We start from the raw sequence: 23,724 nt of genomic DNA on the forward strand, positions 1-23,724 counted from the left end.
TTAGTGAATTGGGAGGTTTCAATGCTTTCACTTCCTCACCGTTGCTCTTGTGTGTAATTGCATTGTCGCAATATCAATATCAAGGTATTTGGTCAAGAATATTGTGATATCAGATTTTCTCCCTATCGCCCAGCCCTATGTGTGACTGTGTATGGACTCACATAGACCCTTCATATTTTATAATGGTGGAAGTGGGTCAGTGGGGCTGGGGCCTCTGGCTCGAGTGTTTTATCCCCACAAGTGATAGCTGAACTATGACTGTAGAAGCAGCAGCACTGATTGAATCATCTGATTCTGTATGTGGCTGTCTGGGAACAGCAGGAGATAAATCACCTAAAAGATAAAGAAATATATAGGCTAAGAGGTAGTAAACGTACAAACTCAACCTACCAACCTCACAAAAATCTGTATAAATCCAAATATCCTAAACCTAGTTGAAACTGCAATTCTATTAAGACTATGAATTTAATTTTTAAACGATTATTTTGTTTTTAAACATTAATCTAATAGAGAGAATACAGTTGGTGCTTTCACATGCGAGTCACGCTCTGCAAGACGAGGTTCAGGGATGCCAGTTGGACAGGCGCTGCTGTCACAGTTGTTCTGACATCTGGAGTGTACTTCAGTACATGTGCCACTGGTCAAGCGCCAGTGACAGCAGCTGGAGTCAACCTGTGCCATAGTTACTCCTTTTTGAGGGTTAGACCCCAACAACACATGGTGACATTTCTATAACTGTTCCTTTCCATTTAAACTGTCACTACTACGATGAAAAGATCCCTGACGCATTTTAAAATGTCTCCTGCATGCATAAAGCATATGTGAAGTTATTTCAGGCGTCGGAAGCGTTTCTGTTTCTGCATCAGCCAGGCTTGTGTTCATTTGTGTTACAGCATCTGTCGGAAATGCTATATGTCCAGCCTCTGCTACTGATCAGTCTCTCTTGAGCCAGGGAGCTGTTTAAAGTGTTCTCCATGGCAACCGCACCAACATGAAACGGCACAGTATAGTGCTATAACGTGGCGAGCGAAGGACACCACACACAGAGAGAGAGAGAGAGATTTCTGTGGGAGGGAAAGTGAGGGTGGGCTGGAACAATCGTCATCACAGTGCTAAATCCTACCCACCCAGAGATAGTTGGGTGGAAATTCGAAGGCTCTTCACTGGCTCCCAGACTCCCAGTTCCTTGCCTCTGGTAAATATAGGCCTTAGCACCACAGGGGAAAAGACTTTCTGTAACGGTTTGAGGAAACGCAAAGGCAGAGTTTGTTCCCTGATTTGGCATTTCTCTCACAGCTGAATTTCAGCAGGGAAAATGAGTGCAGTTTAATTTCAGTAAACGCAGCATGGTTCCACAGTGTAGTAGGGAGGAGATTAAAATGAATTGTTGGGAATGGGTGATACAGTACTATTGTTTACTTAAGCCAAATTACAGCATCCCAAGTCTCTAAAAGTATTTGTTGTTGGCAGTGTTCTAACCCATGATGAAGATTTAGAAGCACATTTGCTTGTGCTTACACTAGTCCCATATCACATTCTGTGCTGTGTATCAGAGAGGAGGGAAAACAACTAATTGACGTAGTTAAGATGTGATTGTGGAACCAAACAAACAAATTCCATTTTTTGAGATGGCAGTTCAGGCTCCTGACTGTTTACATTTGCAAGCATACCATTTGGTTGTCTTTTTATCCGTCACACGGTAGGACAAGAATGTCTGAGTAGTCTCACCCGAGACATGCAGTATACACTCACGGCTAAATAACAAATGTTTTTCAGACAGTAACTGAGTGGCAGTTTTTGCTCCTAAGAGTTTCATTGGGAACAACTCGCCCCCTTGTCTTGTAAAACTGTTTTCTGGTTTCTTGTGGGTGTGTGAAGATATAGACTTTCTGATACTTTCTGGCAAGGATTTGACAGCTTTTGTAACCACACTTGCGGTTTTGAAGTTGAGATTTACAACCCACAAGGTTTCTATTATCTCTTAGGTGTGTGTGTGTGTGTACACACACCGTGTGGTGCAAGTGTGTGTGGAGAGTGTTGTGGTGCAAGTGTGTTACTATTACATTAGACTTTCATAGCGGAGCTGCAGATTAGGTCATATATTAAAAATCTGTTTATAATATATAAGTTATAGCAGATTTAGCAATGCAATCTTATTACTTTTTCATTTTTAACTAGGGCTGAACGATTAATTGCATTAGCGATAATATCGCGATATGTTAAAATGCGATTTCCTAATTGCAAAGGCTGCGATTTGGTCACATGACTCGCGAGAGCAAATCAGTCTGCACTCCGCAGAGAAAGCATCAACTTAGCACGCTAACGCTACGTCGTACCTTGAGCAGATTTCTGTCATTCAAACAACTCTGAGTTGTAGTTTAAAACTTTTACAGCCATTTTAATAAAATGAAGGGTTTTATTCGGGCTCGAGTCCATACATGCAGTTAATGAATACAGGCACACAGAACTCAACGATTAGCTCTGATTAGCAGTTAGCTCCGGTTAGCAGTTAGCTAGCTCCGTTATAAAGATATGAGTGGAGGAGCTGCCACTGAGAGGGGTAACAACCAGACTGATAAATGACGTTCGGGGAGCTTTCACAACAGCGTGGCCGCGGTGTTTCAACAGTTTTATTAGTACAGTTAATCCCACGGCAAGAACACCAGCAACTAGCTAACGTAACGATAGCCTCTCTGAACAAGTGCACACGGCAGCACGCAACTTCACGAGGGGGAGGGGCTGGAGGCAGCTCCTCTCTGTGCACTGTAAAAAAATACACGTGTGTGTGTGTATATATATATATATATATATATATATATATTTTTTTTTTTACTTATTTAACTGTCTAGTGTGTAATTGTGCGTTGTTCATACTATAAAATGATTTATTGTTTGTCTTTGTTGAATAATACAGAAGACAAAGAGCTTAAAAAAAGAATTGAATATCGAATCGCAATCGCAATATTTGGGAAAAAAATCGCAATTAGATTATTTTCAAAAATCGTTCAGCCCTATTTTTAACTGTGTTTTGTACCTTTTGGAAGTCTTGCATATTTCTTTAAAGTAAAAATAACTATTCCCTTGTTTCAGATTCTAAATTGTGAGAATCTTCTGCTTCGTCATATATTAAAATAAACTGAATAGCTTTAGGTTTAAAGCTTTGGCTTTAGAAAAAATACGGTGATTTGAAGGCATCCCCTTTGGTCTTTAGAAATTTGTATGGGATAGTTTTCTGACATTTTATTTACCAAGCAATTCATCGATTAATCTAGAAAATGATCTGCAGATGAATAGATAAAGAAAATATTCATTAGTTGCAGCCCTAAAAGTAAATAATGATATATATATAGTACCAAATACTTGTCCTTGCATGTAAACTTGGTGTCTCATTGTGTCCACTCTGTATGCTTTGTGATGGGAGCTCACTTTTTTGCATACACCATGCAAAGCAGGCAGAAGGTTGGTGGGTGGCACAGCAAACCAAAAGGGAGGTGTAGACTAGAGTTACTTTTTGTCTTTGTCATGGAGGAATTTCTCTTCTGTGGCTCTCGGGCTAAATCTGAAAGAAATAATGACATGCTAGTTTTGCCTTTTTGGTTGTTGCTGTGAACCCCATACTAGTCTCTTGTTGTCTCGAGGGCACTTTATTCAGAGGAGCCGGTAAAGGCAGGCGCTTAAAGTAATGGTGCTTCCCCACAGGCAGATATTTTCCCAGTGATGCAAACACATTCATCATGTTGCATTTACACCTGGATGAATGGCTAAGATCCAATCACCCAATCCTGAGGCTGTCTGGAAGCTATGATACCATTATGTGTGTGTGCACCTTGAAGTAATATACATTTTTCTTAAGAAGGACATAGATCATATTCTTCTAATACTTAGCATAAATGGGATCAAATTCGTCTTTGAAGAGCTAACCTGATTCAGTAAACTCAACTTATTTTCATGTTTTTACAATCAGGCAGTTTTTGTTGACTGATTCGGGAATTGGTTTATAAAATGTCAGAAATTAGTGAAAAATAGTTATTCAGCTTACTGTCATAAAAGTCTAAGAAAGGAAACAAATATGTTTGATTAATCGACTGACTAATCGCTTTACAGTTTTTTATGTGGTATGTAGTTTGTTTTGAATTGCACCTGAATCTCAGTACTTGACTATTAGGGGTGTGCGAAGAAATCAATTCACATTCGTATTTCATTCGCAATTCAATCTCTACAGATTCAAAATCGATTCATAGAATTCCAAAAATCGATTTTTTTTGCGTTTTGGCGTGTATACTATTATCCTGAAAAGAGTTTAGCTCGCCATTCCCACAGATGGCGCTGCGTTGAATTCACACTGACGCCTGGGCACTCTTGTCGTAATCGGAAGAAGAACGAGTGCAGCAGAAGTAGTTTAGTCGGCGCAAACAATGGCAAACCTCACAGAATTATTCACCCTGCTCCGTCCTCATTGAAGGCGAGAGCTTGGGCACATTTTGGCTTTTATAACCTCGAGGGGAAGACGGAACTTGATAGGAATCATGCTATGTGCAGGCTTTGCAAAGCGAAAGTTAAGTATTTTGGAAACACCACAAACTTGAGAACTCGCATGGTACGCCATCACCCAGAGATTAACATCAACAACCAACGCACTCTCTTTCAATGCTCTAAATTCCCACGAACTCTGAACAAAAAGCTCTTTTTATTTAACAGTTTTATTTTATATTTGAATTAAATGTATTTGAAAGCTGGCCAAAGCTTGGCACTTTTGCAGTTTTTAGTTGCAAAAGTTTTTATTTTTGTATGAATATACAAAATAAATGACATATAAAGTAATATCAAACTACATTTAATTTGTGTTTCTTTGCTTTTAAATTGTATGTCTACTGCAATCACATGGGAAAAGTAACTACATTTCCATACTGTGAATAATTTTTTTAATCGAGAATAATTTTTGGATCAAATCGATTTTGAATCGAATCGTGAGCCTAAAAATCGATACAGAATTGGGACATTTTCTGAATCGTGTACCCCTATTGACTATGTATTCTGATTATTACCTTGAAGCTCACTGCATGTCGCTGTGCCTAAGAACATGTGCTAAATAGCAATACAATTAAAACCAAAGCTGTAAAATGTAGTATCCTGTCTGATCTGATGCTCTGTGTAGTTGTGTGTTGTAAGAAAGCCAGCTGTACCCACTGAGTGTGGGAACAGTATCAGTGCTAACGTGTTATGTAAGGAGAGATTCCAGGAAGCTGAATGTCAGGAATCAGGAAGGAAGTGTCTTCTTTCTCCATACTGTATGTCTAAGGTTCAAAGTTCTTTATTGATCATGTGTGTTAATTACGGATGGCAGCAGGCAGAGCAGTTTGTGGTGGTTTGCGTCTTTGATTATCCTTTTGGCTTTCTTCCTGCACCGCTGGGTGTAGAGGTCCCCCATGGATGGCAGCTCTCTGGCAGCTCTCATCTGTCTCTTCATCTGCGTCTTCTTCCCTCAGTTCTGAAAGCACAGTGTCCGTCTCTATTTTTATCATTGATGTGGGCCGTGGGAGCCGCCTGGGAGAGAGAGAGAGAGAGTGGCACACAGATTAATTTGGATTCCCGGAACAACTGAAAAGAGTATGCAAACTAATCAAACATTTTTCACAGCTTCTGGTAGGAAAGGCTGAAATCTGACGAGTGTTAAACATTGTTTAAGGAGGGTGTGATCTCCAGCACCACAGGGAGATGCACACTCCAGTTCAGTGCAATCCGCATAGGTTTATATTAGTGGTTGTGTTGTTCAAATAAAGATCTATGGAACTCTGTTCATGAGTTGCCAGGTGGAGCAGAAGGTTACATTAATGATTGTGTCTGGCTGTAGGCTACACAGACAGACAAGTGTGTTTTCTTTCTCACACACACCCTGCCATGCCCTGCACAGGGCTTCAATGCCCCAGGCGCTCAGTTAGTGACATTATCAATGAATCCACCTGAACTATTATGCTCTGGTATGATAAACTATGTTGTGTCATGTGTCTTTTATACACATGAAGACATACCACAGTGAAGTTGTTTGTTGGCGCAGGATGTAAAGTGGAAGTGAGCTTTAATAACTTAGGAACTCTGCAGCTGTACATTGCAACTGTGAGGTTTGTTATTAAAATATTGTTATGAAGTGCTCGTTCGGTCATTTGGCCCACTCGAATGACTATAAACTCTGCATTCAATGCAAAAACAAACTGCGCTACCCCACTGCTATTTTCCAACATTTGAATTTCAAATTTGAATCTGACAAGCAGTGACGTAGATCGTGATGGAAAGTTGATTGTTCTCTGGATATCCAGCCTGAGAGTGTCTCCGCCAGGGTCTCCATGTTCTCTACTGCAGGAAGCCACAGCGACTGTACTTCACCTCTCTGCTCACCTGTCCTTGCATGGCCTCTTGTTCTGGTATTATTGGCACTGTGTAACTATCCCTCAGGCAATTTAGTATACATATAGAGATACATAGTGTGATACAGGTACATTTGTAACAGTTGATTGATTTAAAGCTAAATTTTGCTTGATATTTTCAATTGCACATGAAGTAACAGTTGGTATGAATGTTGGTTAACATAAAACAACATCCAACAACAACCAAAAAAAATTGGAATTACCATGTCATGAGTTGGTATTGCTAGCTTGACTTGCTCCTGCAGGTAGCACTAATGTCGTTTTTTTTTGTTTTCATACCACACTGCCTATTTTAAATGATTTAGTGAGCTCGTTAGTGCCATCAATAAACACTACCTTCTGGGTGAGATATGTTTGGTCGGTATGTGACTGGGAAACCCAGGAGAGGGGTATATTAAACACATTTAGACACACAGGTACAGGAGCACAGAGAGAGTTGCACTGTTTGGACAGTTTTGTGTTTTTAAATCAATGTAGCCATATCTGTGACTTTTGATTTTCACCGACGCTCCACATGCGTTGATTAATCTTTCCTGTCCAAGATGTCCAGACAGAAAGACATCAGGAAAGTGTGTTAAACTCAAAAGATGTTAATATTTTGCTACTTTTGGTACAAATAGAAGTAGTGTGGATCTAGTAAAAAAACAAAAATTCAATGAATATAAACACATGTAAACAAGAGCTCTGGTCCAAAACATGTACTTACAGTAATTCCCCTCGACTTAATGCTTAACAGGAGACACTAGCTCTGGTCAATTTCAGACCAACAGGATACATAGGGAGAGGTGCTGCCCTGGTCATGTGTTCAGAGAAAAGCCAGTTGGAGCAGGAGGCAGAGCGAGGACGAAAGCACATAATTGGCTCTCTCTCAGTGCGTGTAATCTGTAAAAAAAAAAAAAAAAAAGGTTTAAAGCCGGAGGGAGGCTCAGAGAGCAAAATGCACTGTACAGTAACCATGCATGTACACGTTGGTCATATTGCTCAGTGTAGTTTGTCCTGTGTGCAAGACTGCGTTGATATAATCACTGCTCTGCAAGGGCCACTGACAGACTGCTTGTGCCTTAAACCAAACAGCTCTATACAGGGAAGGTCCCTCCTTTTCAAACGTCTAACAGGAAGTTTATTCTCTGTCCTCTAGTGACAGATAAAGTGCTTTGCCCCTCCTTTTCATCCACCCTCCCCATGCATGTCTGAGGAGTAATTCTGTCTGACCTAGTTGAGCCACATTCTGAGGAGTGTACACAGTGTGCAAAGCGCAGTGTGGTCTGGTCGTTTCAGTTTGTTGTTATAATTGATCACACAATACCAATAGTGTAAGCTATTATTAAACACAGACCAATATTATATAAGAGATTGATGTTATGTTGCCTCTAAAACTGTACCTGCTTTACTACTGTAGAGGAAGAGGGCATAGTTGTGGTATTTGTAAGCATTGTTTGTTTATTTGCAGCTAAGAGATATAAAAATTGTTTTTAATATGGTTCCACTGAATTTCGCAACTGGTGCCCTGTTGCCTGTTAGTCATGTGTGAATGTTGCCCTTGACTCTGCCTGCCAGGTGGGTGTGGCCCTGTGAGTCACAGCTGCACAACGCATGGCAAAGTCCAAATTTACAACATTCATGGTGTGTTTCCACTTACGGTTGGCTTTGGATTGCACTGAGTGGAGTAGAATCTTTTTTTTTTTTTTTTTTTTCAGCCTACTTGCATACTTTGGGATGTTTATCTGGCAATTGTTTTTCCAATTTGACATTCAGAAACACACTGCCTATTCTTTTGTCCTGTTTTCTCCCTCCCTTGTGAGTGAGTCACTTCCTGTTAGGCCCACTGCCAGTTGCAGGGAAACAACTGCATCACAGCTTTCTAAATGGACGGTCTGTTCCTGTGTTTTGTTTGTTTTTGTTTTTAAAAGAAAGCCTCGCTGAAGATCGCACACACATCAGGAAATATGCAGGATATCCCTGTTGAGTATTGATTTGATGTTGGAGTCGCTCAAAGCCTGTTGTCTCCAAATGAATTTCCTTGCAGGAGACATTAAAAACTTCCCTCCCTGTGATTATCTGTCATGCCATGTCATCATATGTCCTCCTTTCATCAAACCTTTTTTTTTCCTGTTTTTCTCCCCCACTTTCTTACTTTCCCACTCTTTCTGCTCCTCTCTTCCCTCCTGTCCCTCAGCTCCAGCTACTCCACAGCAGCGTTAGATTTTGAGAAGGAGCACCAGATTGCTGCCGTGTATGAGTCGCCCAGGATGTCACGGCGGAGCCTGCGCCTGCAGACCGGTGCCGGTCACTATGGCAACGAGAGCCTGGCTGATTACTCCCAGAACCGCAGCAGCAGCAGCAGCTACACCAGCTCCAGGAGAGAGACACGGTGAGCCTAGTAATGGATACTAACACTCCCACACAGCTAATAAAGCAATTCAATTAAGTGAGAAGCACGTGGCTCTACTGTATAGAAAAGAGACAAAACATGTATTATTTTAAGTTATTTTAAGTTTTCTTCACTTCTACATTTTTTTTAAAGAAAGCAACATATTTTTCAAAATTATTGAAAATAGGATATGATGTTTAGTATTTTTGTTGACAATGTCATATACGCAATATCATTATATCACTGTCATTAAGAAGAATAGATTTTTGTTAATATTAAGTGATAATTATAAAACTGCCTATAGGCGTATTGCTGGCAACAGCATTGCTGACATGCCCCCCACCCCCCCACCCCCCCCCCGTGAGCGTGCACAGAAATGCTCAAGGCTGATAGTGTGGGTATGTGGACAGACCCTACTGTACATACATTTGTAGTAGTCCCAACATGCCTGTCATACTTGTATACATGCAACAAAACTCACCTCTTCCTATTTCCTATCTCTGCTCTCCCAGGACGCTGCGGAGCAAAAAGCAGCAGTCCAGTTCCAGCTCCCTGTCTTTATCCTTGAGCCAAGTCAACACACCGAGGAAAACCCTCTCCTTCTCAGCCGCTAATACTCCAATTAACAACAACAACAGCAGCAGCAGCGTCATTCAGGAAACTAACACAGCATCTGATGCCTCTTTGCTCACCTCCATCGTGGACCAGTCGCATCTGAGACAACGCACCATCACCACGACCACCACCTCGACTTCTGTGGATGGACACTGGGGTCAGTTGTTGAAAATGTGGATTCCAAAAATGTGCAAAATGTTAATTGAGAATCTTTTAATTCAATTCCACCATGCAGGGTATACAACTTTTAAGTTTTCCTTTTGAAAACGAGTAAATTCATTTTATTTTAAAGTTTTATTTATTCAGTTAGTTATTCTTGGTTGTCTTTGACATCATCTAAAGGGTCTTCTGTCTGCTGTGAAGAGTTCCCCCCCCACAGTGTTTGAGTGATTCATTTGGCCTTTATCACAAAGCAAGTTTCACTCATTCAGGTTCTCTTTGGGCTCTCTACTGTAGCTTTGTTGACCAACTAGTTCTTAATTAGTAGCAAGAAAGTATAAGCAGTATATCATGAGCTAACATTAAACTCTGGCTCTGCATAGCAAAATGAGGCGCTGTAGAATGCAAAAAGTTAGAGCTAGCTAGTTAGCTAGAATAGTATAAGCAGCAATAGAAATGTTAAAAAATATACAATGGTAAATATTAGTTACAGGTTATATAACCTATTATATGCTCACTATTTTGAACATGTTAAATAAAGTGTGAGGGATAATTAAATTACTGTGCTATTATGTCTCACAAACTATTATAATGAATACATATATAAATAATATGGACCATTATAACACTTAACACTGAGATTGTTTTTGCTGCTTAGAAATGTGTTATGTAAAAGCTAGACTCGTATACCTTATACTTTTTAGTTTTTCAAGAAAGTTACTAGGTACATTTACTCAAGTATTGTATTTTAGTGCATTTCTTACTTGTACTTGAGTATTTTAATTTTATACTACTTTATACTTGTACTTCAAACACCACATTTAGGAGAGAACTGTTGCACTTCTTTGAACCTATAATGAACATATAAAATGCAATGCATTGTTATACAAAAACATGTAGGGTCGCCTAAAGCCTTTAAATATACCTTTTTCATGGTGCATTCAATACTAAGCCATTTTAAAATCATTGTTGTTGACAAATTCATTCATTTTATACATGTTTTAATGTTGAAAATACGTGTGGCACAGTGAATCCTTAAGCTTAACTGTATCTGTGGATGGCTACATTAGTGGCTACCTTACCTATAGGCCAGTAAGCTTATCATCAATTTGTAATTTATTATTATTTTTTATTTTTTTACGACTAGGCAGATTTGTCTTTGCTAGTAATATGTTGGAAATATATTTAAATATATATAAATATATTTTCAGACATATTTGAATTGTTGAGGAGAAAAGAGAAACTTTTGAATGATCAAACAATAATTTGCAATAACTCAAGATCTCTAAATTAAGCAATGGCATACTTGGTTAGTAATGTCTTTATGACATTAACAGTGTTTTTCAGTTAATGAGTCTTATTTTTCTGTCTACATGCTGTTCTCTTTCTCAGGGAGGAGCTCTGGCAATGACCACAGTTCATCAAGTGTCAATGGCGATGCCATTGCGTCAAAGTCCCATAGCTCACTCTCCAACGGATACATCTGCAAAGACTGCTCTTTTCACTCTCCGAAGATGGACTCCCCTATCACACGGTCTTCATCATCATTATCATCATCATCATCATTATCTCAGGCGGCTGAAGCTTCCTCGGGTGCCCTCTTCTCCTCCTCCTCCTCGTCACCTTTCACAAGCATATACTCCAGAGACCGGAGTCGAAAGAACAAGATAGGTGAGAAACTGACATGTCATATTTGAAATGCAGACTGCTGTTCCTCCTCACATTTGTCCTTCTAAAGCTGGAAGGTGAAATCGCCAGTATGTTGTCATAATGAGAATGTAATTGGTAGTGGTATCTCTCTCCAGGTGTCCTGGTGTCTATGTCTAACACGTGTATGCGCTACAGCAAACGAGCCCTGGCCCCCGTAGTGTCCTTAGTCACCGTGCTCTTCAACAATGTGCTCTGGCTGGGTTCAAGGGCAAAGAGCCCTCCAGGAAAAGGTATACAACAAGAGATGCTCTTTTCTCTTCATCAATTACCCATCATTCTCTGTTTTTCTTCTTCTGTCTTTTGCGGTGGCAATTTTTTCCAGCGTCGCTCCGCTCAGAATGAGATTCTCAGTGATCTTGAGGAAACTGAGGCTAAGTTCTCATTTGCAGCTAATTTTAAATCTCCACTTTCTGCTTAAGCAGGCTTTTCATCATCACTCTTAATATTTCTGGCTGAGTCACGGTCTATTTCGTTCACATGTAACCTTATTACCTTTCCTCTTATTGGGATTTCCATAGCTTCCTGTCGTTTTTCTCTTAGGGTATCTTCAAGTGAATTTTTCCATCATTGCATCACCCTTTTTTATTTTTATTACTTTGTGTCTCTAGCCATGCCTCCACTGTGTGTTTTGACTAACAGTGATTGTACGGGTCGGGTGTGTCACCAGGTGTACTTGGGTCGTTTTCGGACTCGATGAGACAAGCTGTGTCCTCCAGTTTGTCCCAACTGTGGCTGTTAAAGCAGACAACTCTCCACAGGATGATGGGCTACAGGGCTAATGGCTATGAAGGACAAGGTACCAGCCGTAACAACACTGGGCGAAGGTCCTGCTCCTGCTGCTCTTCTATTAATAAACTTTCTTCGGCATTTCTCTACTTTCCTAAACTCTTACTTTTTTGTTTAAGGAGTAAGAAGCCTAATATTAGGATGCATGTGTAGTTGAATTGACTTTGAAGGATCTCCTTATAATCTCTGTTTCTTTCTTGGCCCTTCCAGCCTTCACTCTCACACTGTTGCTTTCTATTTCTGAAGGAGGAAGTATACTAGAAACAAAATCAAAACTGTACATCCCCCCAAATATAATTGCCTAAATTGGGACAAAGCTATCACATGATGAGTTGCACCTTTTAGTTCACATGAGGTTATGAGAAGATTTGCACTTAAATAAACACTCGAGCAGAACTAAAAAGGCACCTCATTGATAACTCTGCAAGTTTCAAGTTTCAATTTGTACAAGGTCATTTTTTTCCAGTATACTGCTGATTCAAGCCGGTTCTTTTACAGCTGCAGAAGAATTTCAACAACTCGCATCTCTTTATTTTTGTTTCTAGCAGTTGTCACAGTGTGTCCTCTTAACTGTTTCCATGCACCTCTATTCTCATTTTCTTCATGAAGGCATTGATTTCCTCTGCCGTCACATTGTTGACATGCATTTACTCTTCTTCTTCATCCATCGTTCACTTCGTCTTCTCACACAATGTGTTTTTTGTTATGTAAATAAATGTGTTGTATGTATGTTGCAGCTCACTCAAGTTTCTGTGGAAGCATGAACGTGAAGGATCTGGTGACTGAAGATGCATCACATCTTAATCTCAATGGTTCCCTGTGTAAGCGCACACACACACACACACACACACACACACACACACACACACACACACACACACACGGTTTCTCTTTCTCTCTATACTTGGAACATTTTCTTGTGGTAGCCATGATTGACGGAGTTAATTAGATGCGTGACCTGTGTTAGGACCAGTGAGCAGAGGTTGTGTGAACTGCTTTAACCCGTCAGCAGCCTGTTGACCGTTGTGACCTGCAGATACTTCTCTTTAGTCCTTCAAACCGGTTTCAAAAGATCATTTTGACACCAAAACTTGACATAAATGATGATCATTCCTGACATAACAGGCTGTTTTTGTCAAGTTTTATTTTTTTAATTTTTTTTGCACTTATACAAATAGTATAAAATAGATAACAGAGGTTAAACATAAAGTAGTGGACCTTATAATAAGAAAAGCAGACACACAAAAATAAGAGACACACAAAGAGTGCACAATGCAGCTTCGTTCTGCTGACTATAATCAGCATTTTGGATCATTAGAAATCATTTATTATGGTGAAATCCACATATCTAGCACCACGTAAAATTAGGCTGATAACTACATGGGTACAGTGAAGTAAAGTTAATTAACACATTTTTCATTCAGGAGACCCAGCTGAGGAATGACCACAGGCATGTTGTCATACATTTAGTTGTTCATGTTGTCATCACGTACAATATATTGCATATTGTGCGAAATGCAAGTTGACCACTTGTGTTGTCTTTTTATTATAAACCTATTATTTTAGTGTTAATGATTTTTTTTCTTTTTAATTTCTGTTGCTTTGCTTATTTGCAGAATTGTATTACTTTTTTATTTGCTTGTAAGCCATCTTAATGTCATTCATTCACACGCACTTTGTTTTTTGTGTTTTCTGCCTGTCATCCATCATTCCGGGGTACACAGGCGATGACTGTAAAGGGAAGCAGCATTCAGAGACACACACCGTCCTCCTCACACAGTCCTCCAGGCCTCGACGCCTGGCGGGGGCACTGTGGAGCGTCCTAGCTTACACAGGTTAACCAGAACTTCACTTGTGTTGATGACAGCCTGTAAATATACTGTTACAAGGATATGTTTAGTACTGATACGTCTATAACTCAGCCTCTTTGTAGTTGTAGACCACTTGTGCTGCCATTAATACATTTAAATGTGTCCCTCTTTCACCTTGTCTTCCAGGTTACTTTGTCCTCCAGCTAGGTTACTGTGTGGTGAGTGCAGGCAAAGCGTTGGGATCAGGGGTTGGGACAGTGGTGCAGAGGTTGCTCTCACTGTTCTGGATGCTCCTGACAGCTCCAGGTTTGTGGCACCTTTTTCTCATCTTTTTTAGAAATATGCGTCTTCTCTGCTTCTTTCTTTGGCAACTCGTTGTGATTGTGTTCTCATTCTCGGTCTGTATGTGTTTTTTTTTTTTTTTTTTTTATTATATTTATTCAATCTCCCCAGTGAAGGCAGGCAGTGGACTTCTGTGGTTTCTTGCAACAGGATGGTACCAGCTGGTGTCTCTCATGTCTCTCTTCAACGTCTTCTTTCTGACACAGTAAGAGCCCTTTCCCCCTTATTTTTCTTCAGGTGTTGCAACGCACAGAAGTGAGAATCTGAAATTTCTAACAGTTAAATTGTTTTTAAAATATCAATTTGGCTTTCGTTTGTAATAACAATGTATCAAATGACAATGGGGTCACTCGCAGTCATGAACAAACAGAGAGTTAAGGCCTAAATCTGAAGCTCCTCACAGCTTTACAGAGCTTTATAGTGAATTTCAGCTCATTGTTTTGCTGTCCAGCCCACAACTCTACTAGTTTTGGTTCACCCTCACTGCTCACAACTGTTGTTTCAGCAAAAAGCTCTAAAAACCCACTTTCAGCCCAGTCTCATGGCAGTTCGTGAAATGGTCACGTTATTGAATCTATTGATTTGTGTACTGAACACGTTAATGTCGTTATTTTCGTATGGTGAGCACGAATTTTAAAGTAATGTATTTCAATGGGAAGCATATTTCGTGATCACAGAACGATTACAGTAGTGACTAGTATTGATAAGGCGAAAATCCGCGCAGGGAGGTTGGTTGGGGCAGTGGATGAGTCAGACAACACAGGACTTTCACCCCGGAGACCGGGGATCGTGACCCGCGTGTTGCAGTTCCTTTCCGTGTTATTCTCTTCCTAACCACAACCGTCCTGTTGTTGTCGCCGGCGTGTGGCATTTCATTTCCCCGTTGTGGCGTTCCCCAGAGCAGCCCAGTGTCATGGCAGTTCGTGAAATGGTCACTTTCGAAAATCGTGACCTGTACACGAAATAAACGAGAAAATTGTGACCTGTACACAAATCAATAAATCAAAATAACGTGACCTTTTCACGAACTGGCGTGAGACCAGGTTGGCACTTTACACTACCTGCTCTGCACCAAACAGCAGACACACAGTTAGCGAGTAGCTGGTGAACATAGTGAAGCATTTAGCAGCTAAAGAGCCAGATATTTCCCTCAGCAGTTGGTACACAAGCAAAGCGAGTGCATATTGTACTTATATTCACTAGGTGGCCAGAAACACAGCTCCACATGAATCATAATATTGCTCCATAACTGCTGGATGTGTAAATAAAGCAACTGTTTGCTAACACATTCCCCATGTGAACTTAATAACTTGATATTATGTTATTGTTGTTGTTTCTGCTGCCCCCAAGTGGCCAAATTTTCAGAGCTGTGAAAGCAATCGTGATAGAATTATCAACCTTGTGTCTTGAAATACTGCATTTTGATTGATAATTCAACATGTATTGTCATGAGGAACCATGCCTGCTTTCCTTTGATGTATTTTGACAGATTTGATTCATAAAGGTTCTTGTCTTTTTGAATTAAAAACACATACTCTTGTCAGTTGTGCGTTTATCTGACCACTGTGTGACTCTGTGTTTCAGATGCCTTCCCAAACTCTGGAGGCTCCTGTTGCTCCTTTTGCCCCTTTTGCTCCTCCTCGGTAAGTTTATAAGAAGTTGCATTATAACAGGTGTAACCCATTTAGTGAGCACATACAGAGAAACATCACTCTGTAGTGAGGCAGTAGCTGTCCTAACCAGCACGCATCCCCAGAGTATGCTGCACATCCATAACCAGATTCAGGTCAGCCTTTCTGGGCTTTTAGTGAGTTACTCCACTCTGTGGTTCAGCACTGCTCACACATACTTAACACATCAGCAAAACATAAACGCAGTCATGTCTTTCTTTCTTTTTTTTCTGGTAACCTGGTGAACTACTCCATCATTTACAAGCTTGTCCCTTAAAGTCAATTTTATTGTGTATCTATAATAATAATGATGTGCTTGTTCCAACACTTTATTGCAGCTACTGTGTATGATGTTTAAATTAAAGGAAATAGTAAACACAAGACACCATGCAGCTGCAGCTTCACATTAAATGTAAATATTATATAAAAGTGAATTACTTTATACACATTTAACCACAATTCAGCCTATTTAGCATCTGTGATATTGACCAGAATTTAAAATGCATTTCTGAAGGGTTTGAACAAAGTTTATCCGCACATCGTAAGTTTGTTATGAATGACCAACCAGCAGGTGAGGTGTGGTTTAACCTTCACAATGTAATGTCTATATGCAGCTTTATGGTTGTGGGGTCCGTCCACTGCTGCCCTTCTCGCCTACCTCCCAGCCATAAACCTAACCGAGTGGCGTCCTGCGTCTCCCTTCACCCTCCTGGCTAACTTGGTGCCAGCTTCTTCTCCAGTTCCTGCCTCTGTCCCCGTCCCTGCACCAGAGACTCCAGTGGAGCAGACCCCAGCCACCCCGGTCTCACAGGCACTAGTAAGATGAAACAATGAATAGCTCTAAATAATAATTAGAAAGCACTGTGTGATTGTTGAGAGAGATATATATATATATATATATATATATATATATATATATATATAAATAAATAAAATGCTATTGTGTGTCTGGTGCAATGCAGGACTGTCTTGAAGTCACCTCAATTTGCAACTTTCTTTCTGTATCTATTCCAAACCTTCTCTTCCTCAGCCGTCCATCCCCCCTGTGGTGGTCTCTAGTGTGGACTTGGAGCGACTGGAGCGCATTGAGCAACGACTAACTCTGCTTTGGGAACGAGTCCAGCAGGGTGACCAGGAGCAGGAGCAGCGTCACGGGGAAGTTTTGGGTCTGTACAGCACCCTTAGGGAGCAGCTTCACACTCAGACGGACAGGGAGAGCCTGGGACTGTGGGTGTCCTCCCTGCTGGAGCAGAGACTTGCCGTGTTACGGGGAGAGCTGACGCAGGAGAGCACACACAGAGCACAGGTAAAGAGCTGAGGATAAATGTTCAGTTACAACACACAACAGTGATGTTTTGATCAAAAGGTTTACGTTTATCTCACATTTTTCTTTTTACCCCTTCTCCATGCAGAGTGCAGAGCAGCAGAAACAGCTCCAAGAGGGTCAGGCAACAAGGCTGGCTGATTTAGAATTGCTGCTCAACACTCTGGCTGCCAAGACTGAGGTACGTTCAGCAGATTCACTGCTTCTCCACTGAGAAACCTCTTAAAAACATGCATGCGAGATGGCTTATTTATTTTACATTTGTTTGTTACATTTGTTATTTTACAGGCGCGCCCGCCACACTTGTGCCAGTGTTACGTATAAATGTCTAATTGTCAACTCTCCTCACTCGACTCTCCTTGGGCCCAGTGTTGAATAAGTCATAAAAGTGAATCATTACAACTGCCAAAATTATAAATAGAAGCAAAAATGAAGTAGATGAATCATAAAAGCAAACAAGCACAAGATTATAATCCATAATAAAGTACAGAATGTAAGCGTAGGGGTTAAACATTAAAAAGGAACCCAGCACAGGCAGTCGTACAAAGCCTGGAGTCAAATTATTAACTACCAAAATCTTTTATAATAGCATGAGATAAGTCTGTATACAAAGGAACAGTGGTACTGTATCAAATGTCTTATGAAAGGGTGTTATTGTAGTTTGTGTTTTCTCTGCAATTTTCAGTAATCCTTTTACATGGTATTTGTTGTAGTCAGTGCAACAGAAGCAGCAGCAGTATGAGCTCGAGAAGCAGGAAAGAGAGAAGGAGGTTGTCACTTCATCAGCAGACACAGTTCCCGCCAGGTACAAAAACCAGGAAGAATAAGTAAACCTTCCAAGTCCACATGTTGACTGATTCTATTTCTTTCTTTTTTTATTATTAATATGTGCTATTCCCATTTTGTGCGCAAATTGTCAGAGATTACGGCAGCTCACATGTAGATTCTGTCTTTCACTCAGTGTGGGTGTGAAGCAGGAGGACCATGATGCTCTGCTAGTGGAGGTGCAGAGACTTGAGGTGGAGCTGGGCAAAATCCGACAGGACCTGCAGGGTGTTGTGGGATGCAAGGGCAAGTGTGAGCAGCTGGACACACTGCAGGAGACAGTAAGTAACACAAATATTGACTCCTGTTTGGGCTTTAATCTGCCCTTTCTGTGATGCAGTTACGTACATAGTTTTTCCTGACATGTAGTTTCTACTGCATTTCTTTATTCATTAGATTTCTGTGTATCCTTTTCCCAGATATCATCCCAGGTGTCCTCCCAGGTGTCCTCCCAGGTGCGTAAGGAGTTGCAGGCCCTGTTCTTCGGCAGTGGTGGGTCAGGAGAGGAGCAGGGAGAGGTGCCTGAGTCTCTGATCCTCTGGCTGTCCCAGCGCTATGTAAGCACCCCCGACCTGCAGGCTTCCCTGTCCTCCCTGGAGCTGAGCATCCTGAGAAACGTGTCCCTGCAGCTGGAGCTCAACCGGGCCCAAACCCTGGGTGAGGTTGAGTCCCAAACCAAGACCATTGTTCAAACGGTAACCGGGACTGTCCAGCACAGTGCTGCTGCTGAAGGACTGACAGAAGAGGTAATGAACGTACACACGTTCTACTGTTGACATCATCATGGCTGTGGATTTCCATCTAAATCATATAATCTAAACTAAGCTCTTTAAAAATGTGTGTTTGCCATGTGTTTGAGGCTCTGATTTAAGCTTTATCGCTTGTCTTGGGTCTCTACTCTAGCAAGTGAAGCTGATTGTCCAAAACGCTTTGAGGCTCTACTCCCAGGATCGAACAGGCCAGGTGGACTACGCCCTGGAGTCTGGAGGTAAGACAAAGGCCTCACATAAATGTCAGCGCCTCCCCATCCAAGTCAGTAAGCAAGCCAGCTGTTTCATAACTCTGCACTTTGCTCTAATGTATGTCTCTTACGTAATAAGGGTGCAGGCATTAGTCAGGCTCGAGGACAACAGGGTATTAACAGCAAAAGCTCAGGCTCCATTGTCAGGCGTGTTACTGAACGCTCTGTTGACATACAGGAGAGAGTCACTTCACAGTGGGCGTGGGTATTGAGAGGTTCCTGTCTGTCATACAGGCTGAGATGCCAAAAAATCTTTAAAAAGATAGCAGGCTTGGGCATTTTAACTAATACGTGTTAACAGAAATGGTCCATGATAATAATGTTTTTAATCAATTGTTATATAATTTAAGTGCACCATGAGCATCAACACAGCTCACTGCATGTTTATTAGTGGGCGAAGGGCTTCCCCCAGGAAATTGGTAAGCAGAGGGAGCAGCGGTCCAACTGGTGATTATCAGACTAACTTCTGGTGTCATCTAGGACCAAATAAGGAGGAAACATCAGCAAACATGAGGAATATTTATCTTAGGTCAGGGTGTACAGTATAAAGACAAATGTCAATGTAGACGTTGTTGCCTTAGTCTCTCTCCTTATGATAAGAGTAGCCAGAGGTCCAAGAACATAATACACAATGACTGACTGTGCATCTATGTAAGGACATGATGCCCATCTTAATTGTTGACAGATGGCTTTAAGGATAAGAATGCTGTTGAAGTTGGAACAGTACACACAAGCTGTGCAGTATGGTTGACCCTCAACTTCCACCATTTTGAACTCCACAATCATTGTAAAGTGTATTAATAGTTATTTGAAATGAAATTCAAGTTTACTGCTTCCTCTTAACGTCTGTGTGTGTGTTCAGGTGGCAGCATCCTCAGCACTCGCTGCTCCGAGACATATGAGACCAAGACGGCCCTCATGAGTCTGTTCGGCCTGCCACTCTGGTACTTCTCCCAGTCTCCACGTGTCGTCATCCAGGTGAGCCTCACCAGGAGATATTCATGATGTTAGTTGGTTAGTTAAAGCGCAGGTTAAAAAAATTTCAAATCTGTCTTAAAACAATAGTCATGTGAACTTTGAAACGGCCCTTTCTGATTTCTGTAATCACTCCGCTTTTCAGCAGGGAAATAAAAAAAGGAAATTTTGGTTTTTGGAAGACATTTACTTGATTTGACTAAGTCACAGTGCTGAAGCCTCATTTTACCTTTTCCCCCCCATCATTTACAGGAAAAGCACATTAAGAAGGAATCTTCTAATGGCTAATGAACAGGAGGAATGATTACAGCTAGCAAAACCTGTTTAAATGTTCATGACTATTGTTTTAAGACAGACTTGAAACACTTGTGAACCTATCCTTTAAGCTTATTATGATATATTTAAGATCCAAACATGGTCCTTCTTTATTTGATGAACTATTTGAGTAATTAACTGTTGTTGGGAAATAAAAACTGATTAGTAGGAACACTCAGTCACAAGTCTTAGCTGCTATTATGAAACTTATTTTGGCATTTCTCCTCTCACTTCCCCTCCTCAGCCCGACGTGTACCCCGGTAACTGCTGGGCGTTTAAAGGCTCTCAGGGTTATCTGGTGATCCGGTTGTCCCTGAGGATCTTGCCCACATCCTTCTGCATGGAGCATATCCCCAAGGCCCTGTCCCCAACCGGAAACATCACTAGCGCCCCACGCAACTTCACTGTTTTTGTAAGAAACATATTAACATAAAGCCTTACACCTGGACACAGTGACGATTGCCTATTTTCACTGATGTTTGTTTGCGTACAGGGTCTAGATGACGAGTACCAGGAAGAAGGGAAGCTGCTGGGGCACTACATATATGAAGAAGATGGGGAGTCACTGCAAACCTTCGCTGTCATGGTAACTTAAGACGCACCTCTTAACTAGAGATGTTTGATACTATTTTGTCCTTCCCGATACAGATTTCGATACCTGAACTTGGGTAACTGCCGATACCGATTCAATACCAGTGCATTTAAGATAGAGAGATAGAGATATATATTTTTTATTATTATTGTTACTATACTACTAACCCTGTATGGATGTGATATGATTGCTGTCATTGTTGTATGGCCTGGCTCAGGTTAAACCCTTTGTAAAACATGAACAAATGCATACAGAGAATGAATGCCATAGAACTTTATTTTATTGTCTAGTTCAACAGTCGGTCATAACTGAAAAAGAACACAAACTACTTAAAAGTATAAATTTTTTCAAGGCTAAATTACAGGGTATCGGATCGTGCATAGACTTGCATACTCACAGGATCTTAAAAGTATTAAGTCTTAAATGTAATATTCTAAAAATGCCATAACATCATAAATAAGTATTTTGTGTGGGTAACATTTACATTTACTTTATTTTTATTTATTTTTTGTTTCATAGCGTAAGAGCTCTAAATGGGACAAATATTTTTTCTCATTTTATGTTATTAGAGTACAACACACTTATTTATTATTATATTAGTATTTAAAATATCTTAAAAAGTCTTAAACTCAACTTGGAGAACCCTGAGGGTACCCTGAAGATACCAGCATTTTAGGCAGTATCGGAGGCATATCCGGTACTTCTATCAGAACAACTCTACTCCTAACCTATTACAAATAAAAATCTGTTAATTGCCTGCCAGCATGTTGTTAATATCCCCCCCCTCTTCTGATTCAGGAAAAGAATGACAGGGCCTTCCAGATCATCGAGGTGCGGGTGCTGTCTAACTGGGGTCATCCAGAATACACCTGCATGTACCGCTTCAGAGTCCATGGAGAACCTCGGCCTCAGTGAACCAAGCCCTACCATACACGCTCATATATGACCTATCGCCCTATCTGTACATAGTTCTAGCCAACTTCTTTAAAACTGAGGGAACTTGGCAGTACTCTGTGGACATTTTTGTACACAATATGTGAAGACACTGAAGTTGTGGATTGTTAAAGGAATGTGCCCAGACTGAATCATGAACATGTGTTTTGCATATTGAAAAGAAAGTCCTTATGGGGACTGGAAATGATCACAGAAGAAGCTAAAACTCCCATTCCCCATTCGTAAAAAGGCCTCTTGCACTGAATCAGCCCGTGGGAGCAACTTCCACTCCTGCAGGGAGGTGGCCGCTTGAAATGGGGGATTACAGTCGTACCATTTCCTCACACTGCACACTGCCTCTGTCTTCTTTTAGTTTCTGTTCTTAATGATCTGTAGTTAACTTTGATTTCCTGTTAGTCTACTTTTTTTCAGGGTCAAAGCCACTACACCGTTTGCCTGTGACACTGTCCAGGTATGTCACTCCCATTTATTGCTGTCAAGTCTCTGCAATGACTTTTACTGAGCTGTTTGGCCAGAGTGCAGGACTGGACAACACTCACAGTGGGTGTATACTACTGGACATGTAAGGTTCACTACATTCAAGGCTCGGCATCATGCATCCACATAGCCATAACATTTTTTTTTTTGGAACTGAACATGCTGCCTACGGACAGGCTGAATGTTTCCTCAAGTGGAGGCTTGATGCAAATGATCCTTTAACTTCACAGCAACACTATATAACCGCTGACCTGAGCTCTGTGTCAGGCTCCTAACTTTGTACATTAGATGAAATATGTGTATGGTTATGGATGGACTTCAGGATTAATTCTAGCATGTAACTCTTCCCGAACCATTAACTTTTTACATGCATCATGGATTTGAGTGAGTGTCCTCTCTGAAGGTTTGGGTCCTGTGCCTGGATCTCATATTACTAATGACTGATGTTGAAAGCTAAATAATAATTATTTAGCTTTCAACATCTTAGTGTAGAACGCTAAATAATATAACTACACCTGTTGAGTGATTTTTTTTTTTTTTTTTCTTTTCTTTTCTGTTTTATAAAGAGGGGCCTCTGTCTGTCTCCCTCTAGCTCAGTTCTAAACGTCCTCCTCACATGGGCTCCCTCTGTTCTGAAACCCGGAAGGAATGTAATCTGTATATTTCATTGTTGATAGTTGGTCCTTTTATAATATCTGCTTTTATCAGTGTTCCTTTATAAAAAAAAAAAAAAGAAATCATCCTGTCATTATCATACTTATTAATGTATTACAACCATTATTTCTACTGTTACTCATTGTGTTTTGCTTTTTTTTCTTTGTTTTGGGGGGTTGTTGATGTCAGAGGATGCACTGCAATGACTTGTTAGAGAAATGTTTGTGGCACAGGTCTTCACAGTTTGTTTTTCAAAAATGGTGGGTGTGTGTAGTCATTAATTTTGGTTGCAAATATGGGGAAGTCTAAAATGTTATGTATAAAAAATGTTTTGTTCACAATCTTATTTATTAACAAGTCAATTAGTGACGGCAAATTATGAGTTACTGCAATGTATATTTTGTCAAAAGCTGTTCGGTGCATTTTGGAACTACCTTGGGACTTTTTTTTTTTTTTTTAAGATAAATGGCTATTTTTGTTCAGTCATGAGATGACTTAACAGCTTTGGAATATATTCCAATAAAGACTTTAATTTTGAAGAACTTCACTGACTTTAAATAATATGACCATGGCTAAAGAGATTATTATGCTCTTTATTGTAGATTAAAAATGTTCTCTTTTTTAAATAACAATTCAAATTTTCTATGTTTACTTCTTACCTTACATGCATTTTCTTAGATTACAATGTTTTGGTGTAGTGTT

General features: G+C 40.4%; 1 protein-coding gene across 11 annotated transcripts in view; it reads left to right on the forward strand.

Annotated features, from left to right (window-relative positions):
- The window catches only part of sun1 (Sad1 and UNC84 domain containing 1), a 32,556-nt gene extending 8,992 nt beyond the window's left edge, over positions 1-23,564 (forward strand). For 4 of the 11 annotated variants that reach the window (XM_035996588.1, XM_035996584.1, XM_035996582.1 and 1 more), the window contains 21 exons: positions 8,598-8,792; positions 9,305-9,564; positions 10,959-11,237; positions 11,372-11,506; positions 11,944-12,072; positions 12,800-12,883; positions 13,787-13,897; positions 14,060-14,179; positions 14,327-14,420; positions 15,800-15,858; positions 16,500-16,702; positions 16,916-17,191; positions 17,298-17,390; positions 17,923-18,014; positions 18,171-18,315; positions 18,454-18,780; positions 18,938-19,022; positions 19,918-20,033; positions 20,590-20,757; positions 20,839-20,931; positions 21,736-23,564. In XM_035996588.1, the coding sequence (XP_035852481.1) occupies positions 8,671-8,792; positions 9,305-9,564; positions 10,959-11,237; positions 11,372-11,506; positions 11,944-12,072; positions 12,800-12,883; positions 13,787-13,897; positions 14,060-14,179; positions 14,327-14,420; positions 15,800-15,858; positions 16,500-16,702; positions 16,916-17,191; positions 17,298-17,390; positions 17,923-18,014; positions 18,171-18,315; positions 18,454-18,780; positions 18,938-19,022; positions 19,918-20,033; positions 20,590-20,757; positions 20,839-20,931; positions 21,736-21,852 (3,108 nt within the window). In that variant the 5' untranslated portion in view covers positions 8,598-8,670 and the 3' untranslated portion in view covers positions 21,853-23,564. The remainder of the gene's footprint in view (positions 1-8,597; positions 8,793-9,304; positions 9,565-10,958; positions 11,238-11,371; positions 11,507-11,943; positions 12,073-12,799; positions 12,884-13,786; positions 13,898-14,059; positions 14,180-14,326; positions 14,421-15,799; positions 15,859-16,499; positions 16,703-16,915; positions 17,192-17,297; positions 17,391-17,922; positions 18,015-18,170; positions 18,316-18,453; positions 18,781-18,937; positions 19,023-19,917; positions 20,034-20,589; positions 20,758-20,838; positions 20,932-21,735) is intronic. The other 7 variants (XM_035996583.1, XM_035996587.1, XM_035996586.1 and 4 more) reach the window with 7 other exon arrangements.
- The last annotated feature ends 160 nt before the right edge of the window (positions 23,565-23,724 follow it).

Source organism: Sander lucioperca, chromosome 21 (genome assembly GCF_008315115.2).
Source record: "Sander lucioperca isolate FBNREF2018 chromosome 21, SLUC_FBN_1.2, whole genome shotgun sequence".
Classification (NCBI taxonomy): domain Eukaryota; kingdom Metazoa; phylum Chordata; class Actinopteri; order Perciformes; family Percidae; genus Sander; species Sander lucioperca.